The sequence below is a fragment of the Euleptes europaea genome, chromosome 3 (assembly GCF_029931775.1).
Source record: "Euleptes europaea isolate rEulEur1 chromosome 3, rEulEur1.hap1, whole genome shotgun sequence".
NCBI classification, from domain to species: Eukaryota; Metazoa; Chordata; class Lepidosauria; order Squamata; family Sphaerodactylidae; genus Euleptes; species Euleptes europaea.
Genome location: NC_079314.1, coordinates 246,185 through 261,426, shown reverse-complemented (window position 1 = coordinate 261,426; position 15,242 = coordinate 246,185). Strand labels below are relative to the sequence as shown.

Sequence of the window (15,242 nt, the reverse complement as noted above, 5' to 3'; positions counted from 1 at the left end):
CTGGCAACCCTACATGCAAGTCCCCTGGCTTACCCTTAGGTAAGAGGGGGTGCTGTCTCTACTCCCTGCACATAGGGGGAAAAATGAACCTCTAAATCTAGAGCATTGGAGTCTTTGGCATTATTGCCAAGGGGAAGCAGCCCCTGCACTGAGTCTCCCGTGGTGGGAGTTACTATCGCAATTGGCCTTGTAGTTCATTCTCACTATTGGAAGTGGGGGGGAGAGACTGAATGAAGGTCTGTTCCAAGGGCAAGGTCTGTTCCAAGGGCAGGGGAGGAGACTGGGGACGCTTGGCCAAAGCACAAGGCCCGGTTCTGCCCCCTCTTCCTTGTGCCCGCTGCCCTTTTACTCTTCGACTGCCCCTTCCCCACTTGGGTGCCCAGTCTGATCGTCACCCCGCTTGGTACCTGGGGTGGGGCCTCCATGCTGAATCAAAGCTGTGTTCTGTCTGTCTGTGTGTGCGTGTGTGTTTGCCTTTTTAAGGGAGCAGCTTTTAGAGACGGCATCCAATCAGTATAAATCATGAATATTCATGGTCTCCGTGATAGCTGGGAGATTTGTCTTAATAAAAGTGATTCTTTATGTGTGACTCCTCATTGTGCCAATTTTTCTGTATTCATGATGGGGGTAGGGCTTGCAGATGTCCATGCTTATGAAAGACTTAGGTTTATATGTGTAGTGCTGGTTCAGTGGAAGAGTCTGCTTTGCATGCAGAAGGTCCGAAGGTCAATCCCGGCATCTCCAGTTAAAAAGGACCAGGTAGTATGTGATGGGGAGGGAAGGCGGCATGATATAGCCCGATCTCATCAGATCTCGGAAGCTAAGCTGCATCAGTACTTGGAAGGGAGACCACCAAGGCAGACTCTGCAGAGGAAGGCAATGGCCAAACCCACCTCTGCTTCTCACTTGTCTGGAAAGCTGCTTGCTGGGGCTCACCATAAGTCAGCCATGACTTGAAGACACACACACGCACACACACACAAAAAAATAGGGTGATGTGAAAGACCACTTCCTGAGATACTGGAGAGTTGCTGCCAATCTGTAGAAAATACTGACCTTGCTGGACTAATGGTCTGATTCAATATAAAGGAGCTTCATGTGTGTCCACGTTGCTCTGTCCCAGTCCAAATTCTCTACTATAGCTTGGATCCTACATCGTGCACTTGATCAAACCTCAGGGGAAAGCTAACTCACTGGAAAGTTTCAGCTTACGCAGGGACATCTATATATGCTGGCATGCATTTGGCATATTAAGCAGCAGTTATTGTGCAATTAAGTGTAGGTATGCAAATCAGCAGTGCCATCCTGGCATAATTCCCAGGTGCCTCTTAATATAGAATGAATTATTCTCCCTACATTTGTGTGTGTGTGTGTGCTTTTTTATCTGGCTGGATCTGTTGAGCACACAGCTACAGCTCTGTTAGGTGGAGGTTTCTTTCCTTTGCCTTATATTCTTACAGAGTGTGACACAGGCACAGGCCCTGGTTCTTGGAAGTGTTTGGACTCTTAGGCTTTACGATGCTGTTAGTTTCAATTGCTTCCAGCCATAATAAATTTCCAGTTTATGGAGGGCTTTTGAGTTATGAACAATCTGTGCTATTTACCAATGGGGTTGGCACCCTACCTAGCAGCATTCTCTCCCCTTAGGTTGCCAACCTTTGGGTGGTGCCTGGAGATCTTCTGGAATAATAACAACTGATCTCTGGATTATAGAGATCAGTTCACCTGGAGAAAATGGCTGGTTTGGATGGTGGACTCTGCTGTTATACCCTGTTGAGGTCCCTCCCCAGGCTCCATCCCCAAGTCTCCAGGAATTTCTAGGGAGCGGTGGGAGATTTTGGGGTTGGAGCGAAAGGAGGGCTGAGTGGGGAGGGACTTCAATGCCATAGCATCCAATTGCCAAAGCAGCCATTTTCTCCAGGGGAACGGATATCTATCGGCTGGAGATCAGTTGTAATAGCAGATCCCCAGCCGCCACCTGGAGGTTGGCAACGCTAGGAATTTCCCATCCCAGAGTTGGGCACCCCATTTTCCTCCCATGCTATTTCAACCAAAGGAAGGGAGAATGTGGATCAGACCCTGGCAGAGCAAACACAGAGATGTCTTGCTTGTATATTAATTAGTTTTCCTTTTCTTCCTTAGGCTCTGACCTGTTTAGCTGCTGGAGCGTTAGGTAAATGCTGGATGGGTAAAGCTCCCCTCCAATAGCTTAGTGTGTACAGGAAGCTTATCTATTCCCAGAATTTCTCGATGCGCGGGACCCAAAGCTTCACCTGTTGGATTTCTGCCCTTGAGGCCCTTACTGCAAGCGGGGGAGGGTGTGAAATGGAACCCACGGCTGTTGTACGAGAGCGCATGCGCCGAGTCCGGCGGCCCAAGTATGCCGGCGCAGCCGGGGCAAAAGCCGCACCGCGCAGGCGCCTCGCGGTCTGCCAGACCGGCGGGCTGCGGCGGAGCCGGCCGCGCCAACGGCTCCCTGGCACGCATGCGCCGTCGTCCTGCGTGGAGGCGGGTGGTTATACGTTGCCAAAAAACAAACAAACGAACGAACCCCAAATTACAAAATTGGCCGGAGTCTCACGGGGGGGGGGCGGGGGGCGGCCCCCCCAGATAAAACCGAAGTCTTCCCGACCGTTTCAGAGAGGGTGGTGTCAATGGCAGCCGTCGGGTGGCAACTTGCCCGAAGCGGGTGTGATGCTATTTATTCAGGCACCAGCGTGGATGACCTCGCGGGAAACTGGGCAAAAGGGGGCCTGAGTGGAAAGGGAGGGGAAGGACCCCGGAAGCAGGGGGCACAAAACGCAAGAGCGGTGAGGGGAGCGGAGCGGCGCCTTTCAGGGGCTGGGAGGGGCGGGCGAGGGAGGGAGGGAGGGAGGCAGGGCGGGGGGGGGCTGTCCTTGGCTGCAAGCAAGCAAGGCCCCCCCCCGGGGAGACGCCCCCCCCAGGGTTGGCCCCAGAGAGGCGCCTGGTGGGCAGCGGCCTCCGCTCACAGTGAGAGCGCGTGGAGGAGCGGAGGGTGGGCCTGGGGGTAGTGACGATTCATTAGGGTTGCCAGCCTCCAGGTGCGGCCTGGAGTTCTCCCGGAATTACGACTGCTCTCCAGATGACATAGATCATTTCCCCTGGAGAATACGGCTGTTTCTGAGGGCAGACCCTTGGTTGCACCGTGTATTCCAGGCGAAATCCCTCTCCACATCCCCCCCTCCACAGGCACCACCCACCGATCTCCAGCAAATTCCCAGGCTGTAGCCAGCAGCCAGACATGCTGCGATGGGCTGCAGGATGTTCATGCCAGAGAGGGGAAGTGTGGCCTTCCTTTCAGGGCGCAATGAGAAAAGAGCCCCCCTATACCTTCTACTAGGTCAGACCATTGGTCTGTCAAAGTCTGTGTTTTTCCCCCTGCCTAGCGGTGGCTCTCTAGCAGAGACCTTTCCCATCACCTACTGACTGGCCATTTCAATTGGAGATGCTGTGGGTTGAATCTCGGGCCTTCTGTGTGCAGAGTGTGTGTTCAGCCACTGAGCCACCCACCTATCCCAGAGGGGAAGGATAAACTGGGAAGCATTTTCTTAATGGGGAATCCTTTGGATGTAGAAGGGGGGCTATTATTGGAAGAAAGTGCCTTGCTGATTTCTCCTGATTATTGGCCTCTGCTAATTTTGCTTTGCAAAGTTGGTTCTATAAGTTCCTAGCCACCTTGTTGTACATTGAATAGCCTGCTTGCTCACATAAGTGCATGGGTGCACTAAAAGAGGAAAACGTTCCAGTTTACAGAGGCGTACCAGCCTGTAGTTCAATTGCTATTTGGTATGTAGAAGTGGGGGCTGTGATGGGAGGCTCAGGAAAATTCATATACTGTACCTGGGCCTGCTTTTGCTCACTATCCTCCTTGGCTTCATTTCTGTAGAAGTAATGGCTGAACCTGCTACAATTGACAAGCCACCATTGGCTGAACATCTTCATACAAAGGTGCCAAGCCACGATGGACCAAGTGATCTACCAACCCGGGAGCAGCTGCCAACTTATAAGCTAGAACCTGTCTGCATAGAGGAAGAGGAAAGCCCAACAGCAGTGTTGCCAGTCTGCCCGAGCAAACGTAGCAAGGGCAAAGAATCCTCCAGCAGTAGCACAGTCTGTGAGTACTGTGATCTGTCAATGATGCTAAGAAGTTTCCTTTTGAGTTATCACTCTGATATAGGTACATACAAAATAATAGCACCAGAACTCATGCTGTTTTTCCTTTATGTCTCCTTCTGCCAGTATTTCGAAATGAGAGGAAGGATAGTTGTATAGTTTCACAGGATATTGATGTATTTGCACCATAGACCCAATTGAGCAGGTTCCTGAAAACCCTTGTTTTCACTTTTTAGCAAACGTCAGTTTTTTTCATGATTTCACAGCAAAAATGGCAACCAATTTTTTTCATTATTGTACAGGAAAAAAGTCAGCCAGCTGTCTAATTTGATTCTTAGCTACAGTGAATAGAAGTTGCCTTGCCAGTAGCTTTGATTTCTCCTACTGTGCCTTCCTCATGCTACACAACACTTGATAGTGCACACGTGGGCACATCCCACTAACCCACTGCTCATTCTTTCTCCTCTCCTGTTGGGTTTGTGCACAACAGCTTTGTGCACAACAGCGTGCATGCTCTGTCCCTAGGAAGGAAAGTGCGAGCTCCTCAATGGCTGTTGGACTCTGTCCCTTCCATTAACCATTCTCTTTTTCCTTTGGCTTTGGAGGCTACAAGTGCTAAGTGGAAAAGCTTTTTGTTCAGCAGCAAATAAAAGCAGAGAGGTCCCCAGCCAATTCTTCCTATACTTGTGTGTATGGCTGACTTAAAAGTAGCCAGTTATCTGAAGTTTGTGAGACTTGCATGTGTCCAGCTGAGATGCCAATGACCAGGAAAGCAAACCATTTCACTGTGCTCTAGCCACCCCTTTCCAGGGGAGATTCTGCAGATAAGACTGCAGGTTCTATCAGGCTTGTTTGACTCTCTGTCTCTCTCCCCGTCTCCAGACAGCTTGGGTGCAAACCAGTGCTTTCACTGCCTGATCACATTCCCAGATGAGAAGTTCAAGGAACGGCACATGAAGAGAGAACACCCAGAGGACTTCGTTCAGGCCAACTTGCGTGATGCTCTCTTTGTCTGCTTTATTTGCAACAAGGGCTTCGAGAGTTCACGTGCGCTCATCTGCCACCAGCGTGGCCACGCGCCCACCCCGCCCTCTGACTGCACGGACTGCTTACGCCCTACATTTGACTGCCCTGACTGTGGCCGGCGCTTTGGCCAATTGGCCAACTACCAGCGTCACCGCCTGGGCCATGCTGCTGGCCACAGCCTGCCACACCAGTGCCCAGACTGTGGCAAGAGCTTCCGTCAGCTTTCGAACCTGCGTCGGCACCAAGCCTTCCACCAGCAGACACAGGAGTTGCTCCCCTCCCATCCCTATTCCTGCATGGAGTGCGGGGAGAGCTTTAATCAAGAGGCAGGGCTTCACGAACACTACATCCGCCACGCCCGGGGGGAGCTCTAGCAAGATGTGTGGATATGTGCCTCAGTTTCCTGGGTCTGGATGGAGGCATGAAGACAATCTGCATTGCTGCTTGAAGAGCAAAACTGGAGGGAGACAAGGAACAGCACAGAAAGGGGCCTTTCCCGATAGGAAGGGGGAGGTGCCCCAAGTTCCAGGAAGTGCCAGAACTGGTTGTGCCTCAGTGATGAAGAATGGCTGGTTCAGGGGAATATGTCATAAGAACATAAGAAAAGCTCTGCAGGATCAGACCAAGGCCCATCAAGTCCAGCAGTCTGCTCACACAGTGGCCAACCAGGTGCCTCTAGGAAGCCCCCAAACAAGACGACTGCAGCAGCACCATGTCAAAGAAGCATTTTCCCCAGTAGGAAATGCTGCCTCTCTAGCCTGAGCACAAATTGGAGAATGGGTGATAGTAAGTGTGAGAACTGTCTTTCCTATCTTCTAGGAGGAGCAGACCTCATTCCATCCATCTGTGGTTGTTTGGCCAAGAGGCTAGGAAGCACTCTACCTGGCTTCCTCCTTCTGACATACTTCGTTTTGGACGGTCATCTGCTGTGAATGCCACACCTTTTGCAACAAGGTTGCTTGGGAGTCTGTGGTTTGCAGAGCATCTCCTTCTCCATCTAGGTGGAAAAAGAGAGGCCTTGGCGTGCAGGCGCAGAGGAGGGCAAGGGCTTTGTGTCTGTCTTGCGTCCTGATTGTCCCGGGCACAAATGGAGTTTGATATAGGGAGTGAAATTCTACTGAGAGTCTTCATGGCTGTAGAGGAGAAAACACGAAACCATGGCAGCAGTAGGGCCTAGTGATATCACAAGAACTGGAGGGAGCCCAAATAGGACTTTCTAGGTCAGGTTTGGGTTTCTCTGTATTTCTCCCTGGCCCTCCCTAAGGCTAACTGAAATGGAGTAAGTTTTGCAGGAAAGTAGAAAGCTTTCGCTTTGCTTGGATGCAGTGTCCTGGTTGTAGAATCTTGAATCTCTCAGGATTTAGGACATTAGCTTAGAGTCCTGATTATCATTTTCTGAAGCATGGTCACTATAGACACATTCCTCGTCAAGGCCTGGGTTTTTTGAACCAGTGCCTTCAAAGTCTGGTTATCACTAATACTGAATCCTGTGCTTTATGTGAAACCATGTAGCAAAACGTCCCTTTCTTCCTTTTCACATGGTTGGGAAGAAAGCATCTCTTGCCAACTGGTTTCTTTTTCTTGCCTGTGACAGGCTGATAAAGAATTGTCTGGAATTGTGCTCAGTTCAGGCTGAGACCAGGTCTTTTCTGCTCCTAATGTTTGATTGCTTCCAGCATCTTATTCAGAATGTTTGCTGATAATGTGTCTCTCGTCTTTCTATCTGATCCAGATGGCTCTCCCTCTTAGGCCCTTGGTACTGTATGGGAGCCACCCTGTTTCAGCTGGTTGTCAGTGAGTGATACAGACAGCAAACACCCATTCTTGTCTCTAGAATCTTCAAGGTGAAGCAGGGTGGATTTCATTTAAATCAAATCGATTTAAATCACTAGTCAGTAAGACTAGATTTTCACAATTTAAATGGTCAGTAAGACAATATTTAAATCATGGTTTTCTACATAAACAGCACTTCTCATGGTGTTGTTTCATTTGAGCCACCAGGTCTTGCATTTCTTTGTTGCAGTGTTTGCATTTTGTACACATGCCTGCCTTAATAATAGGTAGAGGAACTTCATTAAAATATTCCCAAACTAGATCTCTTTTACAGCCTGCTGTCATTATAAGTTTTCTCCTACAGCAGGGGTGGGGAACCTTTTTCCTGCCAAGGGCCATTTGAATATTTATAACACCATTCAGGGGCCATACCAGGCGTAGATCTCCCGCAGGGGGGCGGGGGAGGCTAGGGTTGCCAGGTCTCCAGCCACCACCTGTAAGCACGCACCAGCTTAAAAAAGGTCCTAGGAGAGGCTATGCAGAAAAGTAAGGGGAGGGAAGGAAGGAAAGGAAGGAAGGGAAGGGGAGAGAAAGAAAAAGAGAGAGAAAGAAAGAGAAGCCTTCCCGGTTCCCCCCCCCCTCACACACACACACAGGCACGCACCTGCTTGCAGAAGGTCCCAGGTTCCCCCCCCTCCCCCGCGCGCATGCACACTCATGCACTGCTTGCAGAAGGTCCCAGGTTCCTTCCCGGTCTCCTCCTCCCCCGCACACACACAAAGGCACCCACCCGCTTGCAGAAGGTCCCAGGCTCCTTCCTGCATGAACCCGGCCACACACATAGGGGCCCACTAAGCTGGCGGCGTGGCCAGCATGCAGGATGGTGAGGCCCCGGAGGTCCGAGTCTCAACACCCCCCCCCCACTCAGCGTTAGGCCACAGTGCGGGGGTGCGCCCGAGCAGGGGGAGGGCTGAACAGGGGCCCCAAGCCGGCAGCGCGGCTGACGAGGCCCCAGTGGCACGAAAGCTCGTGGCACGGAGGTGTGGCTGGGGGATTACCACGCCCCACAGACAAAGGCAAGGTGGGAAGGGGAAGAAGGTTTGGGGCCGGCATGCGCTCCTGCCTCTCAGCAAAATCCAAAGTGCCAAGAGGAGGCTCCGGCTAGCAACAGCTAGCTCAGTGGAGCTGGCCTTGGCAGGTGGACCAGGGGCCGGAGGTTCCCCACCCCTGTCCTACAGGGAGAAAATAATGTGATAAACCTCAGGCTATACACACAAAGATCCCAAGACTTGTGGAGAATTCTGTTCAAAATGTTTCTCCATCATTTTTACTGCTTGCCTTTCCCTCCTCACACTTAGCTCCTTGTGGAGATCTATTCTACTCCAAACAATCTTCTATTCATTGAACTTGAAACCTAGCACTTAAGAGGTAAGGGGGTTGATTCTGTGTACACAGATTTGCAAAGGAGCAATGGATTAAATCCCCCCCTCAATTCTATGTTTATTTTATTTTTGCTGTGAAGAAGAGGCATATTATCTGTGCAGACACAAATTCTCAGTTTTGAGAACTGCAAAACCAAGCATTTGTGATAATATCTTCTAGATAGAAACATTGCCCAAAATAATCATACAGAAACCTCTGGAAGAGGTTGACATTGTGAATGGATTAATGGAATTTATTTACCTGAACATTGCATGAATATACAGCCTCTTGCTACATAATTAAAAACTAATCCTTATTTCATGATGAATAACTTTTGGACTATAATGTATCTTAAATAGAAAACTTTCGTTAAATAGATTTTTCCTCAAAAAGCATTTTATCAAAAACATTCGATTTAAATTTTAAAAATCCAATATCAATTTAAAAATTTGATTTTTTTATTTTAAAAAAATAATTGATTTTTATCCACCCAGAAGTGAAGAACAATCCATATAACCACTAATAGTTTCTAAATTGACCCTGAGTCTGTCTGCCTTAAGAGTCCCTCCAAATCATATGCTGTGTGTCAATGATGAACTACAATTAAAAAAAATCTTCCTTGGTTTCTGGTCCTCATAGATGCAGAAATTGGTTTGAAAATGGCCATCACACTTGCCATTTTCACTTGGGGAGGCAGATTCTGTTCAGAATTGCCTCATGTCATGCATTGGTGGAGGGTTAGCGCTTTCAAGATGATCGTTCCACCGGTCGAGTGTGACCACCAGGTGTCCTCAGGGATCCATCTTTATAGAACTGGTGTGTGAATCACCCTGGGACTGTGTCATGCAGATTTATTGGATCCTCTATAGAATGTGAAGTATTTGCAGAACTGGTGCTGTAGTCCACATGTCCAAGTTCCTTTTTGCACTGTCAGACAACCCATAATGGCAAGCTTGCTGGGAACTGTAGTTTTTGTGAGGGGGTTATTCAGCACTATGACCAATCTGCGTGTTTCGAAGTTTGTTGGGCTGAACAAAGATGACTAAGCTGACCTGTGTGTAAAGCTGGTACAGCCTCTGTGACCGTGCGGGTGTTTTACGTATCTGGGAAAGAAAATAGTGGTTAAGAAATTAATTCTGTAAATCAAGATTTCTTTCCTGCCTTAGTGTGAACATATACATGGGGTGTTTTGCAGCTGCCCCAAGAGGCAGTGACTGAATGGCCTCATCACCCACCAAGCTTCATGGCTGTGCAAGAAATGGAACCTGAGTGTCTTGGAGCTAAATACCTGGAACGTCTGACCCATTTAACACAGTACTGCCTACTCCGGCTCACCTCACAAAAGAGGCCTTTCCCAGCTTTGAGATCCTCTTTAGTTGGGTATGCCAGAGATCGGCACAGAAGGCCTTCTGCATGCAAACCGCATGCCAGGGGTCCCCAACATGGTGCCTATGGGCCCCCTGGCACCCACCAATACCTTTTCTTTTGCCTGCCAAGTGTTTTTTCAAAGTGTAAGGCCAGGTAAGGCTACTGCCCAGCAGGGCGTCTGATTAGTACTGGGGATCTGATTGGCTGTGCAGATTAAAATAACATTGTTTCAGCGCAAGCTGCCACCGTGGGCGTTTTGTGTTGTTCGCTCCTTTTATCTGGTGCATTTTAAAAAACGACTCTTCACATCCCCTGCATTTGGGCTTCCTGTGTGCGACTCTTCTCACTGCATTGGCTGGCTCTGCCTCCCATAGCAACTATTTTGTGGTTGCGTCCGCCACCCTGCATCAGAACTCCCAAGGGGCCCACCACTTCTAAAAGGTTGGGGACCCCTGCTGTATGCTCAACCCCCATCCTCCCTCGCAGTACACTGGATCGTGTTGCCTGGTCTACACCTGCCCAACTAAGCCTTCCTCCTCCGAGATGGCCTGTAAACCTTCCAGGTATTGGCCAACAAAAAGCCTGCCTCTTTTTCTTGCTACCTTACCTGCATCGGTGCACATTGAACAGCAACAGTGGAAGAGCCTTGCTAAGCGAGGGTGGGGCTCAGTGGTTAGAGCAGTGATAATCAGGAGCCACTTGTGGCTTTTCTCAGCGCTGCTGCCCAATGTGCCACCTGCCCCATGTTTCAGGAGAATGGGCAAGGCTCTTGCCTGGTAGGGCCTGTGGGTTGGCAGAGGATTCTCACCTTGAAACAGCCGCTGCCGGAAGAATGGGTAAGCTGTGAGCTTCCGTGAGGGGCAGGCCTCTCTCCGAGCATGGATGTCAGCGCGACTCTTTTGGTTGATGGAAATTACGACTGTGGTTTACTCCACAAGCTGTGGAGAGTCTCATTGTTTTCTTGTGTTGGAGTAGGATCTGGGAGAACCTGGCTCGAACCTCCACTATGCCGTGGAAGATTGCTGGGTGACTGAGTCAGTCGCTCTCAGCCTAACCTACCTCACAGGGTGGTTGTTGAAAGAAGAAAGTGGAAGAGAGATGTGCACTATGTTGGGTCTTCATTGGGGATAAAAGTGGGCTCTGTGCCGCAGAGTGTTAAGCTGCAGTACTGCACTCAAAAGCTCTGCTCACGACCTGAGTTCGATCCTGACGGAAGTTGGTTTCAGGTAGCCGGCTCAAGGTTGACTCAGCCTTCCATCCTTCCGAGGTCGGTCAAATGAGTACCCAGCTTGCTGGGGAAGAAGGCATTGGCAAACCACCCCGCAAACAAAGTCTGCCTAGAAAACGTCAGGATGTGACGTCTCCCCATGGGTCAGGAATGACCTGGTGCTTGCACAGGGGGCCTTTACCTTTATAAGTAAAAATACCATTGGCAGCTTAAAACCAATTTTTGTTGTTTTGTTCAAGGGCTATACAAATACTCCAGAGGTGAAGGGGTGCACCGGAAAGTGTAGGTTCTTGGTCGGTTTAATAACAGTGAAAAACAGCATGTGTGAGAGTAATGGGGGGGGGGCGGAGTGGGCCATTTGACCAGCAGGTGTCAGCAACATTCTCATAACCCTGTTCCACAGTGGGTGTTCCAGCCGAGAGAAAACGTTTTCTCTGTGTGAAAACATAACGGCTTTGAAATATATGTTTGCCTGGATTCACTATCTCAGACGAGACACATGTCACAGGAAATGTTAATCTGGAAGTACGCATATCCTGTTTAGGCTTTGGTGATCTTATTTTTATTTTTCTGGAACATGAAGGTTGTCAAAATATGATCGTGAGCATTGGAAGAAATAAAGGTCCAGTATTTCACCATGAAACGATAAAAGGTGGTTGTATATCTGTGCAAGAAAATGAGTTTTGGATTTGTGTGACCGGGAGGAACAAGAGAGGGAAGACATAAGCTTTAAAGGGGGAGGGGGTTAGACAGTCTCACAGAGGAGAGGTCCACCAATGGCTGCTATCCACGGTGACTGAAGGGAGCCTCCGTCTATATAGGCAGCAAATCTCTGAATACCAGTGCCGGGAGGCTGTGGCCTCGGGGCAGAACAGCTCAGTTTGAGTCAAGTAGCACCTTAGAGACCAACAAGATTTTTTGAGTCAAAGCTCCCTTCATCAGACGTCTGAAACAGGATTCTGGATTAGATGAACCAGTGGGTTGATCCAGCCAGCTCTACTTACGTTCTTATGCATCTGGTTGCACTCTGTAAAATTATTTTTGTGGCCCTGAGAGTCAACAGAGCTATGGCTTTATTCCAGCGTGGTGTAGTGGTTAAGAGTGGTGGTTTGGAGCGGTGGAGTCTGATCTGGAAAGCTGGGTTTGATTCCCCTCTCCTCCACATGAGCGGCGGAGGCTAATCTGGTGAACTGGATTTGTTTCCCCACTCCTACACACGAAACCAGCTGGGTGACCTTGGGCTTGTCACATTCTCTCAGCTTCACCTACCTCACAGGGTGTCTGTTGTGGGGAAGGGAAGGTGATTGTAAGCCGGTTTGAGTCTCCCTTAAGTGGTAGAGAAAGTCAGCATATAAAAACCAACTCTTCTTCTTGAAGCTTAAATTCTAAATGTTAGTCCAGAATTTGCTGTAGTGAGATATAAGAATGTTAGGCTTGGCCTAATGGGGTCAGAAAAAGGGTCCCACGTTCTGCTTCTCATAGCTAGCCAGGCAGGTGCAGTTGGGAACAGAAAGCGAGGACCACTGTTGTTGGCACACAGATCTGGTATTAAGTGTGCAGTGTCTTTAAGTATGGAGGTTCCATTCAGGAAGCATGATCAACAGCCACTGGGAAAAATACTGCTCTGTCTTTAGTCATGTAAGATTGCAGATTTTATTCCAGCATATGTTCACTCCATCAGATGTCATGGGTCTTCACTAGGCAGACGTTTATATATGAGGTTCTGAATTACTCCCTTCCATACTGTAGCATGTTTTTGTAAACAGGTGATAAATATCAGCAGTCTGAATAAATTCCCTTATTTTAGGTGCCCCTCTATTAATGTGGGTTTCTTTCTTGTAAGGGCACCACATTTCTCTATAGGACTAGAAATTAGAACATAAACTTGCTACAGTTTACAGCAGCTAGTTCTCAGGTGGAAAAAAGAGAAGAGTCAAATCACCCCATCAAGGTATATATCAAGTTTATGTAATATTTGCAGATCTAAAGACTAAAGTACGTTTGGTGGCAACAATAAAATAAACACAGCGTATTTGCCAGGATGAGATTCTCCCCCCCCCCCACACACAATCAGCGTTCCCCACTGTTTTACATGGCTCCTTGCTGCTTATAAAACTGATAACTCTGATGTTGCACAGACCGCAATCCTGGTGTGGAGTCGTTTCCTACCTGCAGAAAAATGCTCTGTTGATACCTGCATCTGTGCTACAGACGGGACTCCTCAATCAGCAGCTGTTGTGCGGCCTGTTTCTAAGCAAGCAATCTGTAGCAGGGAAAACAAAAAGGGCATGCTGGCGGCAGCTGCTGTGAGCGTTAATTGTAATTAACGAACAAGCCAGAGCCAATGAAGAATTCTCTCTTGCATCCCCAAACAACATCAGTTTTGGATTTGCTCTCTTCTTTAGGGATGCGTTGAAGAACTTGAGGACTATAAAGGTTTTGTTCCCAGTGCTGATGGAGGGGCCCGTTCGGGTGTGTCCCAATGCCAGGGCTTGAACCACAGAGAAGAGGGAGAGCAACTCCACATCTGTATTACAATCCTGCCATTCAAATAGTGGCTTTCAGTTTGGTACTTACATCCATCTTTTTTTACATAGATCGACGGCCTGGGCTTTCTGTTCCAGTGGGCTTCTTACATTTGAACAATGTCGCAGGGTTCATGCACAAAGACTCGACATGAACAGTCTCGGGGACAAACTCACTGAGTGGTGGTTATCCCCTGCTAGCCTTGCAAGCCCAACAGAAATAATACAGATTCCCACATCAAATCTCAGGCTGCGCCTGTTAGCAAGCACAACAGAAGAGGATGCTCATCCTAGCTTCATTTCCTGTGGCAGAATATTTGTGCAAACCCTTCTGTGCGAGTTATGAGGGTCTGTTTTCCTGCCAGTCCTGTTAACTGATGGCAGGGGAAATACAGCGTGGTTGCACTCTGACTCTCTACGTCCACAGGGAAACTTTGCTGACTTAGTTCCACTCGCTCCTCCAAGTGTCAGAATTGTCTCTTGAGATAGCATGTACTTTCTGTAAAGTAAGTGTGCATTTTTTCTCTCTTCAAAGGTCAAGGCCCAAAGAACCACACAGCTAGTTTTGTGTATACCAGGAGAATTTGGACATCTGTGGTTTCAACAGCCACCTACCATGCTGCAAAGAAAACTTTATTTTTTGAACTACAGCAAGTTTCAAAAGGAGATGATACAAGTGAGCATTCTGTCTCTCCCCTTAGTCAAACAGTTAAGCCCAAGTGTGGGTCCTTCCTGGAAATAACGCTTTGTCTCCCAGCGAACAGTCACTTGCAAGAAAACTCTTATGCCTGTGATTACCTCTTTGCATTGTTTTGTTTCAGTGAACAAGCAAGATTATTGAAAAAAAGAAAAGAATGGCTACACAATGAGCAAGCCACAGCTATGCAAAACATTCATGAGCTGGACAGGAGGAAATAAAAACGGAATTCCCGCACCGTTTTCTCAGGTTAGGGTTAGGACATCCAGAATTTCTATCTACCAGAGTGGTATTGCCGGTAAGAGCTGAACAAAATGCCTCCCCTCCATTGTGCGCCTCATTTAAAACAAAACTATAAGATGAGGTTGCTCTTGTGGCGGATGGTGCATGCGCCGTGAGGGTTGTACCTGCCAGAGGCATTCAGATCCACAACCCACATGGCATCCGTCCCAAGAACAACCCCATCTTGTGGTTTTGATTTTGTTTTAAATGATGTGTACCCATCCTCAGATAATAGCAAGCAAAGCTCCCTTCTTAAGCACACTGAAGCCAGTGTTCCGTGGGAAGGGGGAATGTTTTGTATGGGAGGAACATTCACGAGAGCCCCCACCCGCAGTCTGAAGTGGTACGGTCCAGATACAGGTTGAGCTCTTCAGTAAAGCCCTCGGCCTCTCGTTCTACATCCAGGTTCTCTTCTGCCATCACTTCCTGCGCCTTTGAGAACCCACACACCCCTCTAGCATACACACAAGTACGCTTGGCCTTCAAGATCCCATTTTAGTACAGACTGGTTGGATCCCCTGGATCTATTTTATTAGCTGAGGAGCTTTGCTCCAGCAGAAGTAAATTGCCCTTGAAGGAAGACACCCTTCCAAGCATCTGGCTTTGGGATGTCTCCTTCCGCTGGAGGAAAACTACTTCCACTAATGGATCGTATCTGTGAGATCCAACCCACTGTACGGCATTGTTCTCAGAACCCTTAATATTGTAACATTTAGGTTTTTTCAGGAATAATTCTACTCCAGTTACCAAATGTAATTAAGGCAGAGGGGGAGGTGATATGTTGCTA

General features: G+C 48.5%; 1 protein-coding gene across 1 annotated transcript; it reads left to right on the top strand.

Annotated features, from left to right (window-relative positions):
* Positions 1 to 3,912: 3,912 nt before the first annotated feature.
* On the top strand, positions 3,913 to 5,617 carry LOC130474551 (zinc finger protein 576-like). The gene is made up of 2 exons (XM_056846217.1): positions 3,913 to 4,135; positions 5,017 to 5,617. The coding sequence occupies exons 1-2, from the start codon at positions 3,913 to 3,915 to the stop codon at positions 5,532 to 5,534; spliced, it is 741 nt and encodes a 246-aa protein (XP_056702195.1). The 3' UTR covers positions 5,535 to 5,617.
* Positions 5,618 to 15,242: the final 9,625 nt, after the last annotated feature.

Bases quoted from the DNA above. Each gene is read 5' to 3' on its own strand.
- LOC130474551 (XM_056846217.1), top strand. From the start codon at position 3,913: ATGGCTGAACCTGCTACAATTGACAAGCCACCATTGGCTGAACATCTT. The intron at 4,136-5,016 runs GTGAGTACTGTG...CCCCGTCTCCAG, and splicing joins CTCCAGCAGTAGCACAGTCT to ACAGCTTGGGTGCAAACCAG.